The sequence below is a fragment of the Macrosteles quadrilineatus genome, unplaced genomic scaffold, assembly GCF_028750875.1.
Source record: "Macrosteles quadrilineatus isolate MER2022 unplaced genomic scaffold, UCM_ALF_1.0 Scaffold_2__2_contigs__length_208266976, whole genome shotgun sequence".
NCBI lineage: Eukaryota > Metazoa > Arthropoda > Insecta > Hemiptera > Cicadellidae > Macrosteles > Macrosteles quadrilineatus.
In genome coordinates, this window is record NW_026542595.1 from 131,939,556 (window position 1) to 131,955,948 (window position 16,393).

The 16,393-nt window shown below is 35.4% G+C and overlaps 1 protein-coding gene across 3 annotated transcripts in view; it reads left to right on the forward strand.

Moving 5' to 3' along the window:
* The window catches only part of LOC128985541 (ATP-binding cassette sub-family G member 4), a 49,509-nt gene extending 33,489 nt beyond the window's left edge, over positions 1-16,020 (forward strand). For 2 of the 3 annotated variants that reach the window (XM_054405131.1, XM_054405130.1), the window contains exons 3-14: positions 1,836-1,953; positions 2,238-2,427; positions 4,800-4,865; positions 6,032-6,177; positions 6,582-6,820; positions 7,070-7,321; positions 8,581-8,753; positions 9,149-9,317; positions 9,757-9,857; positions 10,361-10,516; positions 12,203-12,388; positions 14,680-16,020. In XM_054405131.1, coding sequence (XP_054261106.1) covers positions 1,836-1,953; positions 2,238-2,427; positions 4,800-4,865; positions 6,032-6,177; positions 6,582-6,820; positions 7,070-7,321; positions 8,581-8,753; positions 9,149-9,317; positions 9,757-9,857; positions 10,361-10,516; positions 12,203-12,388; positions 14,680-14,838 — 1,955 coding nt within the window. In that variant the 3' untranslated portion in view covers positions 14,839-16,020. The remainder of the gene's footprint in view (positions 1-1,835; positions 1,954-2,237; positions 2,428-4,799; positions 4,866-6,031; positions 6,178-6,581; positions 6,821-7,069; positions 7,322-8,580; positions 8,754-9,148; positions 9,318-9,756; positions 9,858-10,360; positions 10,517-12,202; positions 12,389-14,679) is intronic. The other variant, XM_054405132.1, reaches the window with a different exon arrangement.
* The last annotated feature ends 373 nt before the right edge of the window (positions 16,021-16,393 follow it).

The following is a 16,393-nucleotide window of genomic DNA, read 5'->3' on the forward strand; positions in this document are numbered from 1 at the left end:
AGAACCAGCTGATATAAAACAAAGCTGTCATCTCATTCATTCACCATTCATCCTTTACTCATCTTCTCTTTACAATTTTCACCCTCATGTGTTGGCGTCATACAAATCTAATCTCCCCACCCATACCAAAGAGAATCTACTATCCAAAACCTCAATTCACCGACAATGGCGACAGTTCAGTTATGTAGTTTCAATATCCCGAATTAGCAATGCCGAGTATGTGACGTTCGGCCATGATGATCCTGTGACATCACAGCCAGTGATTGTCAGAGCTAATGGCAGCCAGAGTCAAGGGTTAATTGTATAATAACTAGTGATTACTGCTTGTAGCTATGCATGTGTGTTAGAGGTCGTACGTAAGGATGTCGGTGATGCTACCTTGCACAGTGGTTAGAAATGGTCTGTGAAATGAAGTTTTCGGAAGGTTTTGCCATAGATAAAACATACTCCCTTAGTAGATTTGTCATCAATATGTTAATAGACAATGTTTCTTGAAAACCTTTTTTTCTCAGCTCTGTGAATCGTAGAGAAAATCTACGCATATTGTTAGAAAGATATTTACCTGCAGATGTGCAGAATCCCTTTATAAACTAAAATAGACTACAAAATAACCCAAAAAATGAATTTAATATTAAAAAAAAATTAACATGTGCCTTATGGGTTGCCATGCTGGTAACGGAATAACAACAAAATATAAACAGAAAATCAAAACAAATGGAATATATTCCAATTACATGTTTTATTTACAGCGTGGTGTGAAAATAGAGAAGTTTGCCCAATACGTAATTTTGGAGGCGACCACTAGTCCTTATGGAACAGCTGAAGCCAATTTTTTTGTTAGTTCTGTAAGCCAGGTCACTAGGGTGTGTTTTATTTACAATTTGTTTCGTGTTATTTTAGTAATTTAAAACCCCGTTTAATCAAATGAAACTATCTAATCACAAACAATACCGGGTCTCCTAGTTATGCAACCAAACAGTAAAGCACAAATCATGAAAATAACCTAAAATAATATAAACAAATTTTGTCTACACTAGCAATCAATGTCGACGTACATGAACTATATAGACACGAAAAACAAGCTTCAAAATTTACAATGGGATGAGAGTCTACTTGTTTTGCTTTGTCTATAGTTTTGTTTGCTCAATTAAAACTATTTATTAATTGTGATAAAATTATTTGGACTGAAGAGGACAAAGTCGGAGAACAGTCCCAGCGGACTTATCCCAGCGGACTTGTCCCAGTGGACTTGTCCCAGTGGACTTGTGCCGGTGGACTTGTCCTGGTGGACTTGTCCCGGTGGACTTGTCCCGGTGGACTTGTCCCGGTGGACTTGTCCCAGTGGATTTGTCCCGGTGGACTTGTCCCAGTGAACTTGTCACCCATTGAAAAGTCACAATCTCGCTCACACTCACAAGTTATACATTTCAGTAGTCAAATGAAGGGTATAGGTATAGATAGACTTTCCTATTATAAACTTCTTGAGTTGTAGGTCATTTTTGAACGAAAATGAATGTACTATAGTTGAATTGACAGAGTAAGTTGAGAGGGAAAGTTTAGCCTTTCCCTAAAAATATGGCTCAAGTGTAAATGTTTTCATTGGTAGACCATTTAGAAGGCTGGGGAATTAAGTATAAATTAACATAACCACTCCACTAGCTAAATTTGTTCAGGGTGAATTTGATTTTTTTCTTGTTTTGGAAGGTTTATTTTGTATGTAAAAACATATTTATAATAGTTTTAAGTCGTAGATTTAACGTTTGACTGTTTACCTTGGCCTTGTTATTTAATATGATGTTCTGACGTGTAATTCTAAATGTCCGGTTGGGTTTCAGATGTCAAGACTATTCTCAAGTCAGTCAGTGGTCGGCTGCGCAGTGGAGAGCTCACGGCCATCATGGGTCCGTCAGGAGCTGGCAAGTCTACCCTGCTCAATATCCTTACTGGATACAAGTAAGTCACATACAACAATGTTCAAAAGGAAGACAAGCACTTAAAAAATTATTCAAACCCCTGAAATATTGTGGATATGCCGAAAAGTCTTAAAGGTGTTTCTCATGCTTGGAGACTCCCTTTAACATTTTATTGAACCCGTCTTTTATACTAAATCCCAGTGTTATGCGTTGTTGGTCTGCCGTTTACAAGCCAGTAGACACCAATGGTAACCTAAACCAGACAAAGTTAAGAGCAAACTTTTATTTAAGTGATAAAAATGATAACAAGTGATTTCTGTCCAGGGTGTCTGGTATGTCGGGATCTATCACTATCAACGGCCACGAACGCAACCTGTCTCAGTTCGCCAAGTTGTCCGCCTACATCATGCAGGACAACCAGCTGCACGGCAACCTGAGCGTAGACGAGGCGATGCACGTTGCCACTGCGCTCAAACTGGGCTCCGACCTGTCTAAACATGACAAACAGGAAGTGGTGAGTCTGTGTGGAGCTGTGTATGGATATTGTCTGTACTTGAATGTGTAAATAGTCTGGAGAATACTCGTCTCACCGTTGGTTTGAATGGTTGTAAGTAAAGGATCTCCTAGTAACTTACTGATGGTATATCATTTTGTATATGGTAAAATTTAGTAGATGGTATATCTTCTAGTGTGTTATATCATTGAATATGGATAAAAATATAAATGATTTTGATGTTGAAATTGTAATAGATTTTTGGATACGTATGTTCCAATCACACAATTTCAAGACAAATATATTATTATTAGACAAAGTCGTTATTTTTATTGGAAAATTCTCTTGAAAACATCAACTTGGAAAATGAGCGGAAAACTCATCCAACACGTTGATTAGAAATACATAGGAGCTTGACATAATGCATGTTAGAGTGCAGTAATAGCCATTCACTATATAAGCTTATCAAAATTCATGATTCATTTGAAAATGCATTGTTTTGATTGTTGTGTAAATTTTTTTTGTGGTTTTGTTCTTGATACAGGTGCATTCTACATTTTCATCAGATGGACTTTGTTTGGTTTCATTACGTACTTTACTCACTTGGTTGTAATGATTATTACTGACCTATGGTATAAATTTTGTGAATACTACTTTCCAACTAACTCAAACTATATTCAAATCAAACACTTGAATTTAAAACTACAACTAAACACAATCTAACTGTTGGTTTGATTTGAAAACTCAAACGCTTAATTGACAATACAACAATACAATGCTCAAATGAAGAGTTATACTCCAACAAATTAACAAAGTGCCACCACTACTGATTGACAAAACTGGATCAACCTCCTTCATACAGTATTTTTCAGTTCCCACCATTTAACTAAAAGATGCTGTCTTGCTGTCAGATGCCACAGAATCTTGGACTGTGCTCTTAACAAATTTACAGCTATACCCAAACTAAGAATTAAATTAAATCGACCAATGATACCACTGCTGATTGATAAAACTGTATTTACCAACATACAAAACAGCTCTCCTGTATTTGCTTGCAAATTATACAGGGTGTCCCGGAACTCTCTACCAATATCTTAGGGCATTGTTCCTGGGTAAGAAACATATCTAAATATCATATTTAAATTGTCCGGAAGTCCTTAGTTACTCAGATAGCCGCCATTTTGTTTTTTTCACTTATTAATTTTTTTCTGAAAATTGGTTGAACATACGAAGTTGAAACTTTGCCCAAACATTTATGACAACTAGACAAAGCTACAAGAAAATTATGACGATTTTTCAAATTCATAAAACAAAATGGCGGCTGTTTAAAATTTTGTTTCTTGAATTACTCGAAGACCGTTGATGTTACAAAGATTTTACAAGAATAACTATTTTAAGGCAATTTTATTACAAATCGATCGACACCTTAATCTTTAAGATCGGACGAGTATTAACTGAGATATGGCAATTTTAGTGATACGTGACCGCTGGATATTAGTTGCAGCGCATGCTGAAAGCGGTCACGTATCACTAAAATTGCCATATCTCAGTTAATACTCGTCCGATCTTAAAGATTAAGGTGTCGATCGATTTGTAATAAAATTGCCTTAAAAAAGTTATTCTTGTAAAATCTTTGTAACATCAACGGTCTTCGAGTAATTTAAGAAACAAAATTTTAAACAGCCGCCATTTTGTTTTATGAATTTGAAGAATCGTTATAATTTTTTTGTAGCTTTGTCTAGTTGTCATAAATGTTTGTGCAAAGTTTCAACTTCGTATGTTTAACCAATTTTCAGAAAAAAATTAATAAGTGAAAAAAACAAAATGGCGGCTATCTGAGTAAGTAAGGACTTCCAGACAATTTAAATATGATATTTAGATATGTTTCTTACCCAGGAACAATGCCCTAAAATATTGGTAGAGAGTTCCGGGACACCCTGTATAGTCACTGCTGTATGTAGGACTAAGCTCTAACTAATTTATAGCCACAGAGAAGTAATGTACAGAGGAAACATTAAATGGTACACTTAAGTGGTGTCTAGCACTAGTGCTGGTGTCTAGGGGAATGACCTCCCACCTACCTCGCTAGGGCTCGCCGTCATTTACCACAATGCTCACGGTGGAGGAAGACCCTGTATCCTGTGTGATAGGAATTTCACCACAAGGCTCTCCGTTCAGGCTCTTCTTGAAGTATTATTTCCGGCACAACATACCAGAGCTGAAAGTGCATTGTTGTCCAATAAGAATGTTTCCTCTGTACCTTACTTCTCTGTGGCCGAACTAAGAACTAAACTGATCCACAAATAATGCCACTACTGACCGACAAAACTGAGTCAACATACAAAGTCCCATCCTGTGTTGTTAACAAGATTTTCAGTCGCCGCTGTTTCCAGGATGGAATTGGTGAATTGCCCTCTACCATGTATGATAGTAGAGGTCGGCTGCGTCACCGTGAGTATGTTAGTATTTCAGGATTAACGGTTTGTTCCAGCTTGGTAGCAACGTTTGAGTGTGTTGCACGGGTCGTGTTGGATTTGAAAAGTGTTTAAATACTGTGTTAATCATGTAAGAGTTGTTTCTGTGTCTAATTGCACTGCTATACCTGTAAGTATTTGATAGGTGTAATTTTCAGTAAGTTTAAAAAATATGTAGGTATAAGCATGATCATCTTTGAATTAATTGTAAGTAGGTTTAAAAAAGCTTATATTCTAAACTTGTTCAGATACAATATTATATTTTTCATCCTTTTTTTTCACTAAAAATTATATTTTTGCCTATTTATGTTTTTAGATCTGAAAACTTGAAAGAGTTAATTCCATTTACTTAATCCACAACCTCTTGAATATTGTATTTATCATAAAACATAAAATATAACATAAAATATAGTACATAACCAAAATTGTTTGAAGGTTTATTTTGGTTTATATTGCTTTCATATCATGGTTTAACGGTAAAGCACCATCTACTAATCATTATTTAATAAATTTAACCCTACAGTAAAGCTACCTCACATTTCGTTTGCTGTTAAAAAACTAAATTTTTTATTTGTGTTTTAATTTGGAATGTGAAAATGAATGAACTGCTTTTGTGTGAGCTACTTTTAAACTTTTAATTTACATGGTAAAAATCTCTTCTAATCTTTGCTGATTGTATGGCATGCCCCCAGCTTATCTTTTTTCGAAGCCTGTGATTTAATAAAGCTTTAAAGTACTTTTCTGTGTAGTTTATTTCATGTTAGAACGCTTATTTTATTCGATTATACCTGTATTTCCCTTTTTCTGCTTATGTAGAAGTACAGTATTGCTATTTTTATCTTTAGAACAAATACTGTTCAACATTTTTTAAATATTATGTCATACACTCTCTGGTGTTTCCTTATGAGTATATAAAATAGATTAACTACTCTTAATGCTATAAATTTCTTGTTTCATCTTCATCTCAGTTCTCAATATGATTAGGTTTATACTATCAAAGACCATTATTTTAAATCAATTTTTTGGCCGTCTCATCAGGTAAGTAAAAATGCTTGATATCCTTGTGACCCGATAAAGTTGTGTTATTCTAAGATTTTAAGGATGTTTTGTAACTTGTTAGGCACTCGCTAACGTTTCTTTGACTGTTTCAGATTCAAGAAATTCTAGAAACTCTGGGACTCCAAGACCACAAGAACACGATGACCTCTAACCTCTCCGGAGGGCAGAAGAAGCGTCTTTCAATCGCTTTGGAGCTTGTAAACAACCCTCCTATCATGTTCTTTGACGAGCCAACAAGGTCAGTGATTTGTAAATAAATTTCATCGTTTTTAATGATTCTTTTTTCTTTCCCAAAGTGAGAATTTACATAGGTACTTTATGAGGATTTCGTGCCAAAATTTTTCATCTCAGAAAGGAAATTGTTTTGATGAAACCTTGATATTTCAATAATTTATTGGAGTGTTGGGTTATCATTGGATTTTTTTAGAGCAATCACGCAAATGAAAAAATACATATATGAAAATGATATATGTAATTAAAGGTTTTTCATGGGTAGCAGGTAAACCAGACTTGGGAAATTGTTATCTGGTACAAGGAATAATTACAGTCTAGGGCTTACAAATATTGTTGAGGTTTTCCACCATCAATGACATGAATCTAGAATGAGGTAGATTTAGGCAAAAAATATCTCTTCTGTTGCAGTGGGCTGGACAGCTCTTCGTGTTTCCAGTGCATTTCCCTGCTGAAGACATTGTCACGTGGAGGTCGTACGATCATCTGCACCATTCACCAGCCGAGCGCGCGACTGTTTGAGATGTTCGACCACTTGTACACACTGGCGGATGGTCAGTGTGTGTACCAGGGATCCACACAGCAACTCGTACCCTTCCTGGGCCGACTGGGGCTAGTGTGTCCGAGCTACCACAACCCTGCGTCCTTCGGTACTTGCATTTTACTTTACAGTAGTTTGTAGTTGCTCCTCAATAATAATATAATTTAACTTAATATGACTTTTGCCATCCACATGCTAAATAGTTCCTAAATTGTATTAAAGCGTTAGTTGGTCTTTGAGAAATAAAAAAAAAAAACACATTGATAAAAAGTAGAAAAGCCATCTTTTCAGCATTCACCATTTACATTTGTTAGAAAATTTTTCTGGATATATTCTAACCATCTGTACACTCCTACAGTGATTGAAGTGTCGTGTGGAGAGTACGGTGACAATGTTCGTAAGCTGGTGGCTGCCATCAAGAACGGCAAACATGACATCCGGGTGGGCAAACCGTTTCCTGAGATTGAAGCTTCGAACACTCTCAACAACGCCAACGCCAAGGTGAACAACGACATTGCGGCCGGTGAGAGAAAGATGTCCAATGGAACTACGGGAGTCAACAACATGCTGTTGGCTGCTACCAACGATATTGCCAAGGAGAACGCTAACTGTGAGTATAGTAGGCACAGTTACAAATGATTTTAATGAGTATTTTTCTCTGTGCGTTCACAGCAGTTTTTTTGGACTATTTATTTACTGAATTACTGACAAGACAAAGCTAGTTAAAGTTGGTAGTTAAGGAAGTGAAAACTAATTTCTGCAATATTTTTAGGACTAAATCTACTTCTTATTGATTATATTCTGAGCCAGTACTAATTACTGATTACTTATTAAATGCAAAGCATACAATGCACTATCACCTTGAATTTACCCCCTGTTTCCAGCTGTGTCATGAATTTCTCTAGAGGACTCCCTCCAAGCTGGCAGGGTTTCCACAGTTGATTTCTTCAGTGTCTAATCTTTTGTCTTCTAAAACACATTGTTCTTTTTTGTCCAATAGTATAACGGTGTACTAAAGAAGTGCAACTAAGTTTTGACCTGCTCTGGCAAAAGTTTTGAAGAGCTTTTGTCTTCACTGACTTGTTGCTAATTTATTTTACTTAGTGTCTCTTAAGTCTGCAGTGGCAAATTAAAAACCTTCCTTCTTTAAAAGCTTCAAAGAGTTCCTTAGTTTGACTCCAAGTAAAAAGCGTTGGCTACTCCATGATTTTTTTACCTCATTATATTTCTTGAGAACTTAAAAGTCCTACAGAGACATAAAAGCCATTGATCATGTATCCTATTACCTAATGTAGTCTCTAAATGTTACTAGTATATCAGTATGTCTCCATACAGAGAATTTCCTAAAATTGTTCCACTTCAGAACAATTATTCAGAATTATTATCTTTCTGTATTTCTACTTTTGGAATCAAGGATGTTCATTTTACCCTAATATTGTTTGTCATATTTTGGTGGTAGAATCTTAGTATATTGTATAAGTATTACAGTAGAGTCCTGCAAACTCGGCACTCGATAACCCGGCAGTCTGGATAACTCGGCCATCACCTGGCTCAGAAAATTTGTGATTTTTTGAGTCCGAGTTAAACATGGGCTCAAGTCAAATCATTCGCAACTCGTACCAAGGATTTCTTGTACGATATCTGATGACTTAATACTGACTTGTAATATAAATATAAATAAATAAGACAGCTAAAATGATAAAAAATGTATTGTTCTTATTTTTAACCCTAGTTCCCGATAACCCGGCATTTCACAAACTCGGCACCCTTCCAGTCCACATTACGCTGAGTTTGCGGGACTCTACTGTATTATAAAATTAAATCTGTCTGTGTAGTAAGCTGTTTGTCTAAAAATTGGCTCCCTTGCAGCAAGCAACGCTGTTGTGATTCCTGTAGATTTGACGGCCGAGAAACCAGCAGACGTTACTTCAACTCTGCTAGAGAACGCATTACCGAACACCCAGAAACGCTATGGAACGTCCGAGTTTAACCAGTTCTGGATCGTTCTCAAGCGAACACTTCTCTTCTCCAGAAGAGACTGGGTATGAACATTTACAAATGTAAAATATATTTCTTATGGTACGAAAAAAAAGAATACTTTAACATGCCACGCCAGTAGCAACTTCACCTCCTCATACAGTAGCAGTCATGAGCTACTTGGTACGAGAGTTTGCTTTTTATTTAGAAAACTATAAAGACTTGTGTAAGTCAGGAGCTTGTAAAATCTTCTTATTTCAGTTTCACAAGTAGGTTCACCAATAAAAAAGCATAGGCTAGTCCTCAGATGAAGAAAACTTTTCTATACAAGAGAAGTCCTTCAACTAAAATCTTGATGGCAAATAATAAAAGATAATTTAATTAGCAAGGTCTCATAAACAGACTGTATCTTCTCCTTCTGCAACATCTACAAACCTAGCCTATTCTTGTTCTGTTGTAGACCTTGATGTACCTTCGTCTCTTTGCTCACATTCTGGTGGGTTTCCTCATCGGAGCTTTGTACTACGACATCGGCAACGACGGAGCCAAAGTTCTCAGCAACCTCGGTTTCCTCTTTTTCAACATGTTGTTTCTCATGTACACTTCCATGACCATCACCATTCTGTCATGTGAGTTATATTGTAATATTTTTGAATTATCATAACTATTAATTAAATTGAGATAATTGTTATAGGTACAACTTTCTGATTTACATAAATGGCCCTTAACAAATTTTTCTGCGGGACTAACAAGTTTAGCCCTTGAGGAGCAAGCTGGTCTAGTGGTGGAGAACAAGGTTTTGGTCTCCAAGGTCTTAGGTTCAAATCCTAACAATCACCATTTGGCTATGTTATAGGCCTAGCTTCAAGCAATGTGTAAATCAATTCCAGGCTGGAGCCTATTAACATCCTTGGATGTGAAGGTGAGACAAAAAAAAGAAAAGAAATCCCAGGCCTGAAACTAATCTCTGAATTTAGGATTTTTTTGTAAAGATACATATTTAATGTTATGAAGTTGAATGATGTTTTTTTTTAATTTACCTATTTATTTAATTTGTTTGTGTTTCAGTCCCCCTTGAAATGCCTGTGCTTGTGAAAGAAAATTTCAATCGATGGTATTCATTACGCTCCTACTACCTGGCAATCACAATGTCCGACATTCCATTCCAGGTATGATTTGATGTAGAAAGCAAGCGAAATGTTTTGAATTTATTTGTGATATAAACAGCTTAAAATTCATATTGTATGAAGTACATTAAGGGCTTATTATTGTCATCATAAGTAGAATCATCATCATTATTCTCATAAAATTGAGACAAGTACACTATTATAAATAAATATTTTAACCTAATAAGGGCAATATAACTAAGAATAGAATGAAGTAAAATATTTAAGGAGGATAGATTAGGGTATTTTGTAGCTTTGTTGCTAGCTAAGGATAGCAGATTTCTTAGTCAGGGTCATTTATTGAAAGCACAATTATTATGAATTTGATTTGGAGACTATTCACTTTCCTCAGAATTGAACCAACGACCAAGGCTAACACTCCAATACCCAGCTCTTAGTTTTGTGGTACATACCATTTTTCAAAAGCCTCATGTCATGGTTTATTATGTTGTGTGTTTAACTTATTACATTTAGTACCTACTCAACCAGCGACTTGACTGTTTCAGGCAATTTTCTGTGTGATGTATGTCAGCATCGTATACTACATGACAGCTCAGCCGATGGAGATCGCTAGATACTGGATGTTCCTCAGCGCGTGTCTGCTCGTCTCCTTTGTGGCTCAGAGTGTCGGACTGGTGGTCGGAGCTGCGATGAACGTGCAGGTGCGTAAACATACAGTTTAGATATAAATTTATCTTGAGCCATTATTACTTTTTCATACTAACCAAAATTGTTGCTCTTGGTATTTTTAAGTAAGTAGTATGTAGTTGTGTGCTTTCCATGTAGAGATTGTCATTCTCAATATAATACTACAATTAATTGATGTTTTGTTGGTACAGTTTGGTGAATACTATGTCCTTCAACATTCATATCTAATTTTTATATAAAGCAGTATAAAATAGACACTGTGTTCTACACACATTTATGGAGTATGAGGGCTGTCTAGAAGGTAACAGATGTTTTTCATCTGCATTGCTAGAGATGGTGCTTTTGCCACCATCTTACCATCAGAGTATGCCTACACTCGTACGCATTCAGCCATGGGTAGCATCCACATAATATCTCCCGTACCTTGTCTACAATGGAGTGTTAAAATTTGTACTGTCATTGTATTTCCTGACACTTGTAAAGTGTGATCTGTGATCAGTTTGTTGTAACAAAAAATCTTAAGCAAATTTAAATTTATCTCCAAACTTGTGATATTTTCAGCAAACTAGTGATGAGTGAAGGCTGCTTGAGACGTTGAGATTGAACTTAAAAAATATATGGACAAATATTTACGATCAGGACCGCATGTTAGGCCTAGTCACTGTCACTCAGAAAGGATGAAATTGGAAAAAGATGAATCTGTTAAAGAACACTTTAAAGGCCTAAAAACTTTTCAACAGTTTATGGGCAGTTCATTTATGATCCAATCATCTACGTAAAATCTAACCCTGAAAAAGTAACTTTAAACAAACAAACACACTTTTACAATACAAGAAGTGGGAACAAAATCCAGACTGAACAGCATCGATTAAATTTGTATGAAAAGAAAACAACCTACAATGAATCAAAATTTGTGAAATACATACCAAGTTATATTAAAAATAACAACAATTTAAATTCCTTTAAACGTAAATTAAAAAGTTTCTTGACTGAAAAAACTATTTACTCTCTTTCTTGAGGATTTTTATAAAGGTGCTGGTTAGTTAATTTAGTGCTGATGCTTAAAACCATTGTCTATTAGACTGTTTACTTATGTTCTGTTCGGTATTTTAAGAATTTTTAATATTAATTTTGTTTGATTACATTTTAAAGTTTATGTTACAAATATTTTAATGTAATATAGGCTATTTTTACACTATTCAATGTAGGAATCATGTACAGATTATGAATAAATATATTTTGATTGATTGATTCATTGACTATGCACGGCGATTTTCACCAGTGGTGAAAATCGCCATTTCACAATTAACTATGGATGTTGTTACATTTTCACCAAATTTCACAGAGATCGGTGCATTGCGAAAAACTCCCAAACTTGGTTAATTAACTCCTTTTGGCATTTGGCAAACAAAAATCTGATCACAGAACCCACTTCACAAATGGTGGGACATTGCAATGACAGCACTCATTTTAACTCTCCATTGCAGAAAAATACTAGAGATATGATATTTACCAATACAAAACGTCTGTTACTTTCTGGACGCCCTCATATTTTAAATAAGTGCAAAAAGGTACCATACACTATCTCACATCAAACTCTTAAAAAAATAAATACCTACTGGGTAGCAACATTTCAAAGACTTCCACGCTCTGACTACAACTTAGAAATTTGTTGTTCAACTGAACACAAAATGTTACAGAACGGAGTGTTCCTTGCTCCGGTGATGTCTGTTCCATTCCTGTTGTTCTCTGGGTTCTTTGTCAGCTTCGATGCCATCCCCGTCTACCTGCGATGGATCACGTATCTATCCTACATCCGCTACGGGTTTGAAGGCACAGCCCTCGCCACTTACAGCTTTGGCCGAGAAAAACTCAAATGCTTCCAGGTGAGTTTATTCCTTTTATTATTCGAGTTTGAGTTTACCATTTTAAAATACTGGCTATAGAATTTTGACATAGTTTGGGGTACCTAAATGTCAGGTTCCTTTCTGATTGTTGATTGTAATTGAGAAATTATTGTAGGATTCAGTAATTTTACTCCTATAAACAAAAAAATGTTAAACAACTAAAAACAAAAATTGTAAGACATTACAAATTTTAACATAAGCAGCTTATAGACGGGGACAGTAGGGACGGCAAGTTGCTGGCTGCAAGTACTGTCAATTACGTCACTGGCCGTATGTTTTCCTATACACAGGGTAAGTACCATCAGCAAGTGACAAGGAAAGAATTTGCATCCAGTCTGCTTTGAGGTTACGAGTGATTGTGATAAAGAAATTTTTCAGCATAGTTAAGATGACGTTTGTTCCATAATAGTTCGTAATTTAAAAAAATTTCTAAAAACTTAGCGATGTAATCAAAGCTCCACTTAATGATTTTTTACCTTCTCAGCAGGGCCCTTGTCTGACATGTTAAAGAAACACACTCTCACTTCTATAAACACGATCAGCTCTGATTTCACTTGCCACCAGTAGAGCAGAATGCCAAGTACATGTTTTGACAGTTAAGTTCTGGCCGCCAGTGGTCATATGATCACCCAGTACTTGCCGCGGCCAGGCCAGTAAAATCAAACATGTTTGAGTTTAGCATCGTATAGACGAGGACTGCATACTTACCTTGTGTATAGGGGTACTTTCCTTTCCAGCGGCAAGTATTTGCTGGTGGCAAGAAAACTCAAATATCTTTGATTTTACTGGCCTGGCCGTGGCAGGTAGAGGGTCACATGACCACTGGTGGCCAGAACTTTCCTGGCAAAACGTGTGTTCTTGCCATGCACTTGCCGCCAGTAGAGCAGAGTGTCAAGTTAAATCAGAGTTGATCATGTTTATAGAAGTGGAACATGTAGTTTGTTTGAAATGTCAGACAGGCTGCTGAGAAGAAATATTCATGGAAGTGCTTTTGTTTTTAAAGTGTGTTTTCTTCAAGCAGCATTTTTATGACCCTCGAAATATGCCACATAGGCCTATTGGTTTGATATGGTAAAATGTTTTGTTAAATGTGTTTTAAAAATCTTTAAAATATAACTACCCGACAACCTTGCTCGCTGCCTATAACATACTTGAACTTGAACACTTATTAATTTACTAAATATAATACACATACAGCTAGAAAATGGCTGGACTGCTTCCCTTCCAAGGCTTTATCATTACTGTATTTAATTTTCGACGTCGAGTCAATATATAACACGATGAATTTGTTTTCTAAAATTCATATGTTATTTCGCGGGGCATTGAGTCGCTCAGGTTCATTAATAACAAAATTCGTCATCACAATCAGACATTCTCAACACAATTAAATTCAACTATCGACACTATTCGCTAACAACCTCATAGCAGACTGGCTGCAAGTTCTTTCCTTGTCACTTGCTGATGGTACTTACCCTGTGTATAGGAAAACATACGGCCAGTGACGTAATGGACAGTACGTGCAGCCAGCAACTTGCCATCCCTACTGTCCCCATCTATACGCTGCTTAAATTGATTACATGATACAAATCATTACCTATACTTACCATGATTTGTAACTATACATGTATACTCAGACTTTAAAGTTAGGTTAATGTGCAAAGGTAAGTCCCTGTACAAAATTTCCAGAAACAATCATTGCCAATGTACGAGCAGGCAATTCTTTGTATTTTTGGGCATGTCCTCTCCTCTTAGTCTCAGTAGAACTCCAATTATCCGAATCAAAATGTGATCGTACAGTACTACAATTCAATGATAAAAAATTTGGATTATAGATTTTAATTTTTATCAAACGTTGGGATATTTGATGGAAAACAGTCAAGCTGAGCTTTTACCAGTGCCATTACAGAACGTTACTAAAAAGATGATGATTTTTGTGTGACCTTTGGGAAAAAAATGTCTACAACACCGCATTACATGTTCAACGGCAGGAAAAGATGGTTATGTTTATTCGGCTGCATTAGATCTTCAGGATTTAGCTGTAATCACAGCTTCTGCCTTCTTTAATAACGATTTGTTTTAATGTAGCTTTAGGTTTTTAAATTCTTTCTGTAAGTGATTCGGATTGTTGGAGCTCGGATATTTGGAACTCTACTGAAATATTTATTTATTTTCGACGTTTTTCTCAGCAGTTATACACAACTTCAATCGCAGTTTTAAAAGTGTAAGGAAATCTTTTTGTTCTTGTATAAATGTAAGTTAATTCGTTTCAGACGTACTGTCACTTCAAATCCCCCGATACCACGCTGGAAGAGTTGGATATGACTGACGCTAGCTTTACACTGGACATTGTCGCTCTCATCATCATCTTCTTCACTCTGAGAGTCGCAGCCTTCCTGTTCCTGCGGTGGAAGTTGATGTCCACTCGTTAAACCGACAACCAGTTACGTTAGGGATCCAATCAGAAAGTGGGAAACCTCAAGCAAATGCTGTGGGTGTTGAAAAATTCTTGTTTACAAGAGAAATGAATTTACAAACCAGGGTGCCAACTTTTGTAGCAAGATCAATAATTGTGATCAATTTCAGGATAGTGAATTTTCATACTGTTTTATCACTAATGGAAATAACAGTTTGTATTTTATAACTTTTCAATAGCTTTTATCTGTAGCCTTTGCTGAAATCGGCCTTAAAATTTATACAGTATCAGACATAAAAATTATCAATGCAGTAGAAAGCAATAAATTATACTGTGGTTGTATTTTATATACAACAAATGTTTATAAATGTTTACTGATGTATAATTTTCATGAGTACCAGAAGTGCCTGCTAAAACCAAGTACAAGTTTGTTTGAATTTATTTTCTCTATGTAAATACTTTGTAAGTTACATAATAGTGATAAGAAATGTGTCTATTTGTCTGGAATTTGTGAAGAATATTTATATATTAAATACATTTTGTTATAGTACATCTTGCATGATGGTATGACTTATTTAAATTGACATACTTTCATCGGGTGCTAGATAATAAATTCTATTGAAGTCGTAAGTTTACAGTTTTGTTTGTTGTATTTAAATTTTCTGAACATAGAGGTAATTTTTAATCTCTGGAGTATCGGAGCATCTTAGTGTTCGTGAAGCAAACAGCGGAATGCGCTCAACTTGTACATAATGTAATACAGCCCAAGATACAAATATATATTTTTGTAACATTTACTAATCGGTGTGAGGAGAAATTTACATGTAAAATCATTCATACTCAGCACTTTTCTTTCTATTTTCCATTTGTAGTACCTCATGTAGAGTTTAAAAAAATCTTTGCCTCGGAAACGTGAATCTTTATGATCATACAATCTGCTTTAAAAACTAATTTTAATTTTGTTTGAATAATTGTCTATACTTTCTTTTATAGCTACAAATTGCCAGTGATGTTTGAAGCTCTCTATTTATCTAATTTTACATTCCTGACATCACACTATTACTGTATCTGTGGGTTCTTAGAATAGATTTGCATATTTATATGGATTTGTTATCTTACGTTTGATTATATTTTATATAAAAATGTGTACTTTGTGCTATGTTAAGTGATATATGTTTATAAAACGTATTAAAATGTCCATTGAGTTGTGATTTCACCCTGCATCAAAGAGTGTGCATATATTTTTTACAATAGATATCCTTCAAGACATCTTTTTGAAAGATGATATGCAGCAGTGCAGCTAACTTCTTGTGTCAAAGAAATTTAGTTTCTAAATAATGTATCAACGTTTTTTCCATACCACTTAGAATGGTTTGGAGGTTTTAAAAATGAATACTACAATAATAATATAAAGCGCTCAATGTGTCATACAATTTTAGTTCAGATGTACCAAAATCTTTAAAGGTTAGTTATACTTGTTGTAGTAAAATACCTCATACCACACGAGATTTATCTCACCTAGATGTGAGTTGGATTATATATTTGCATTAAGTCATGCCACCAACATCAAT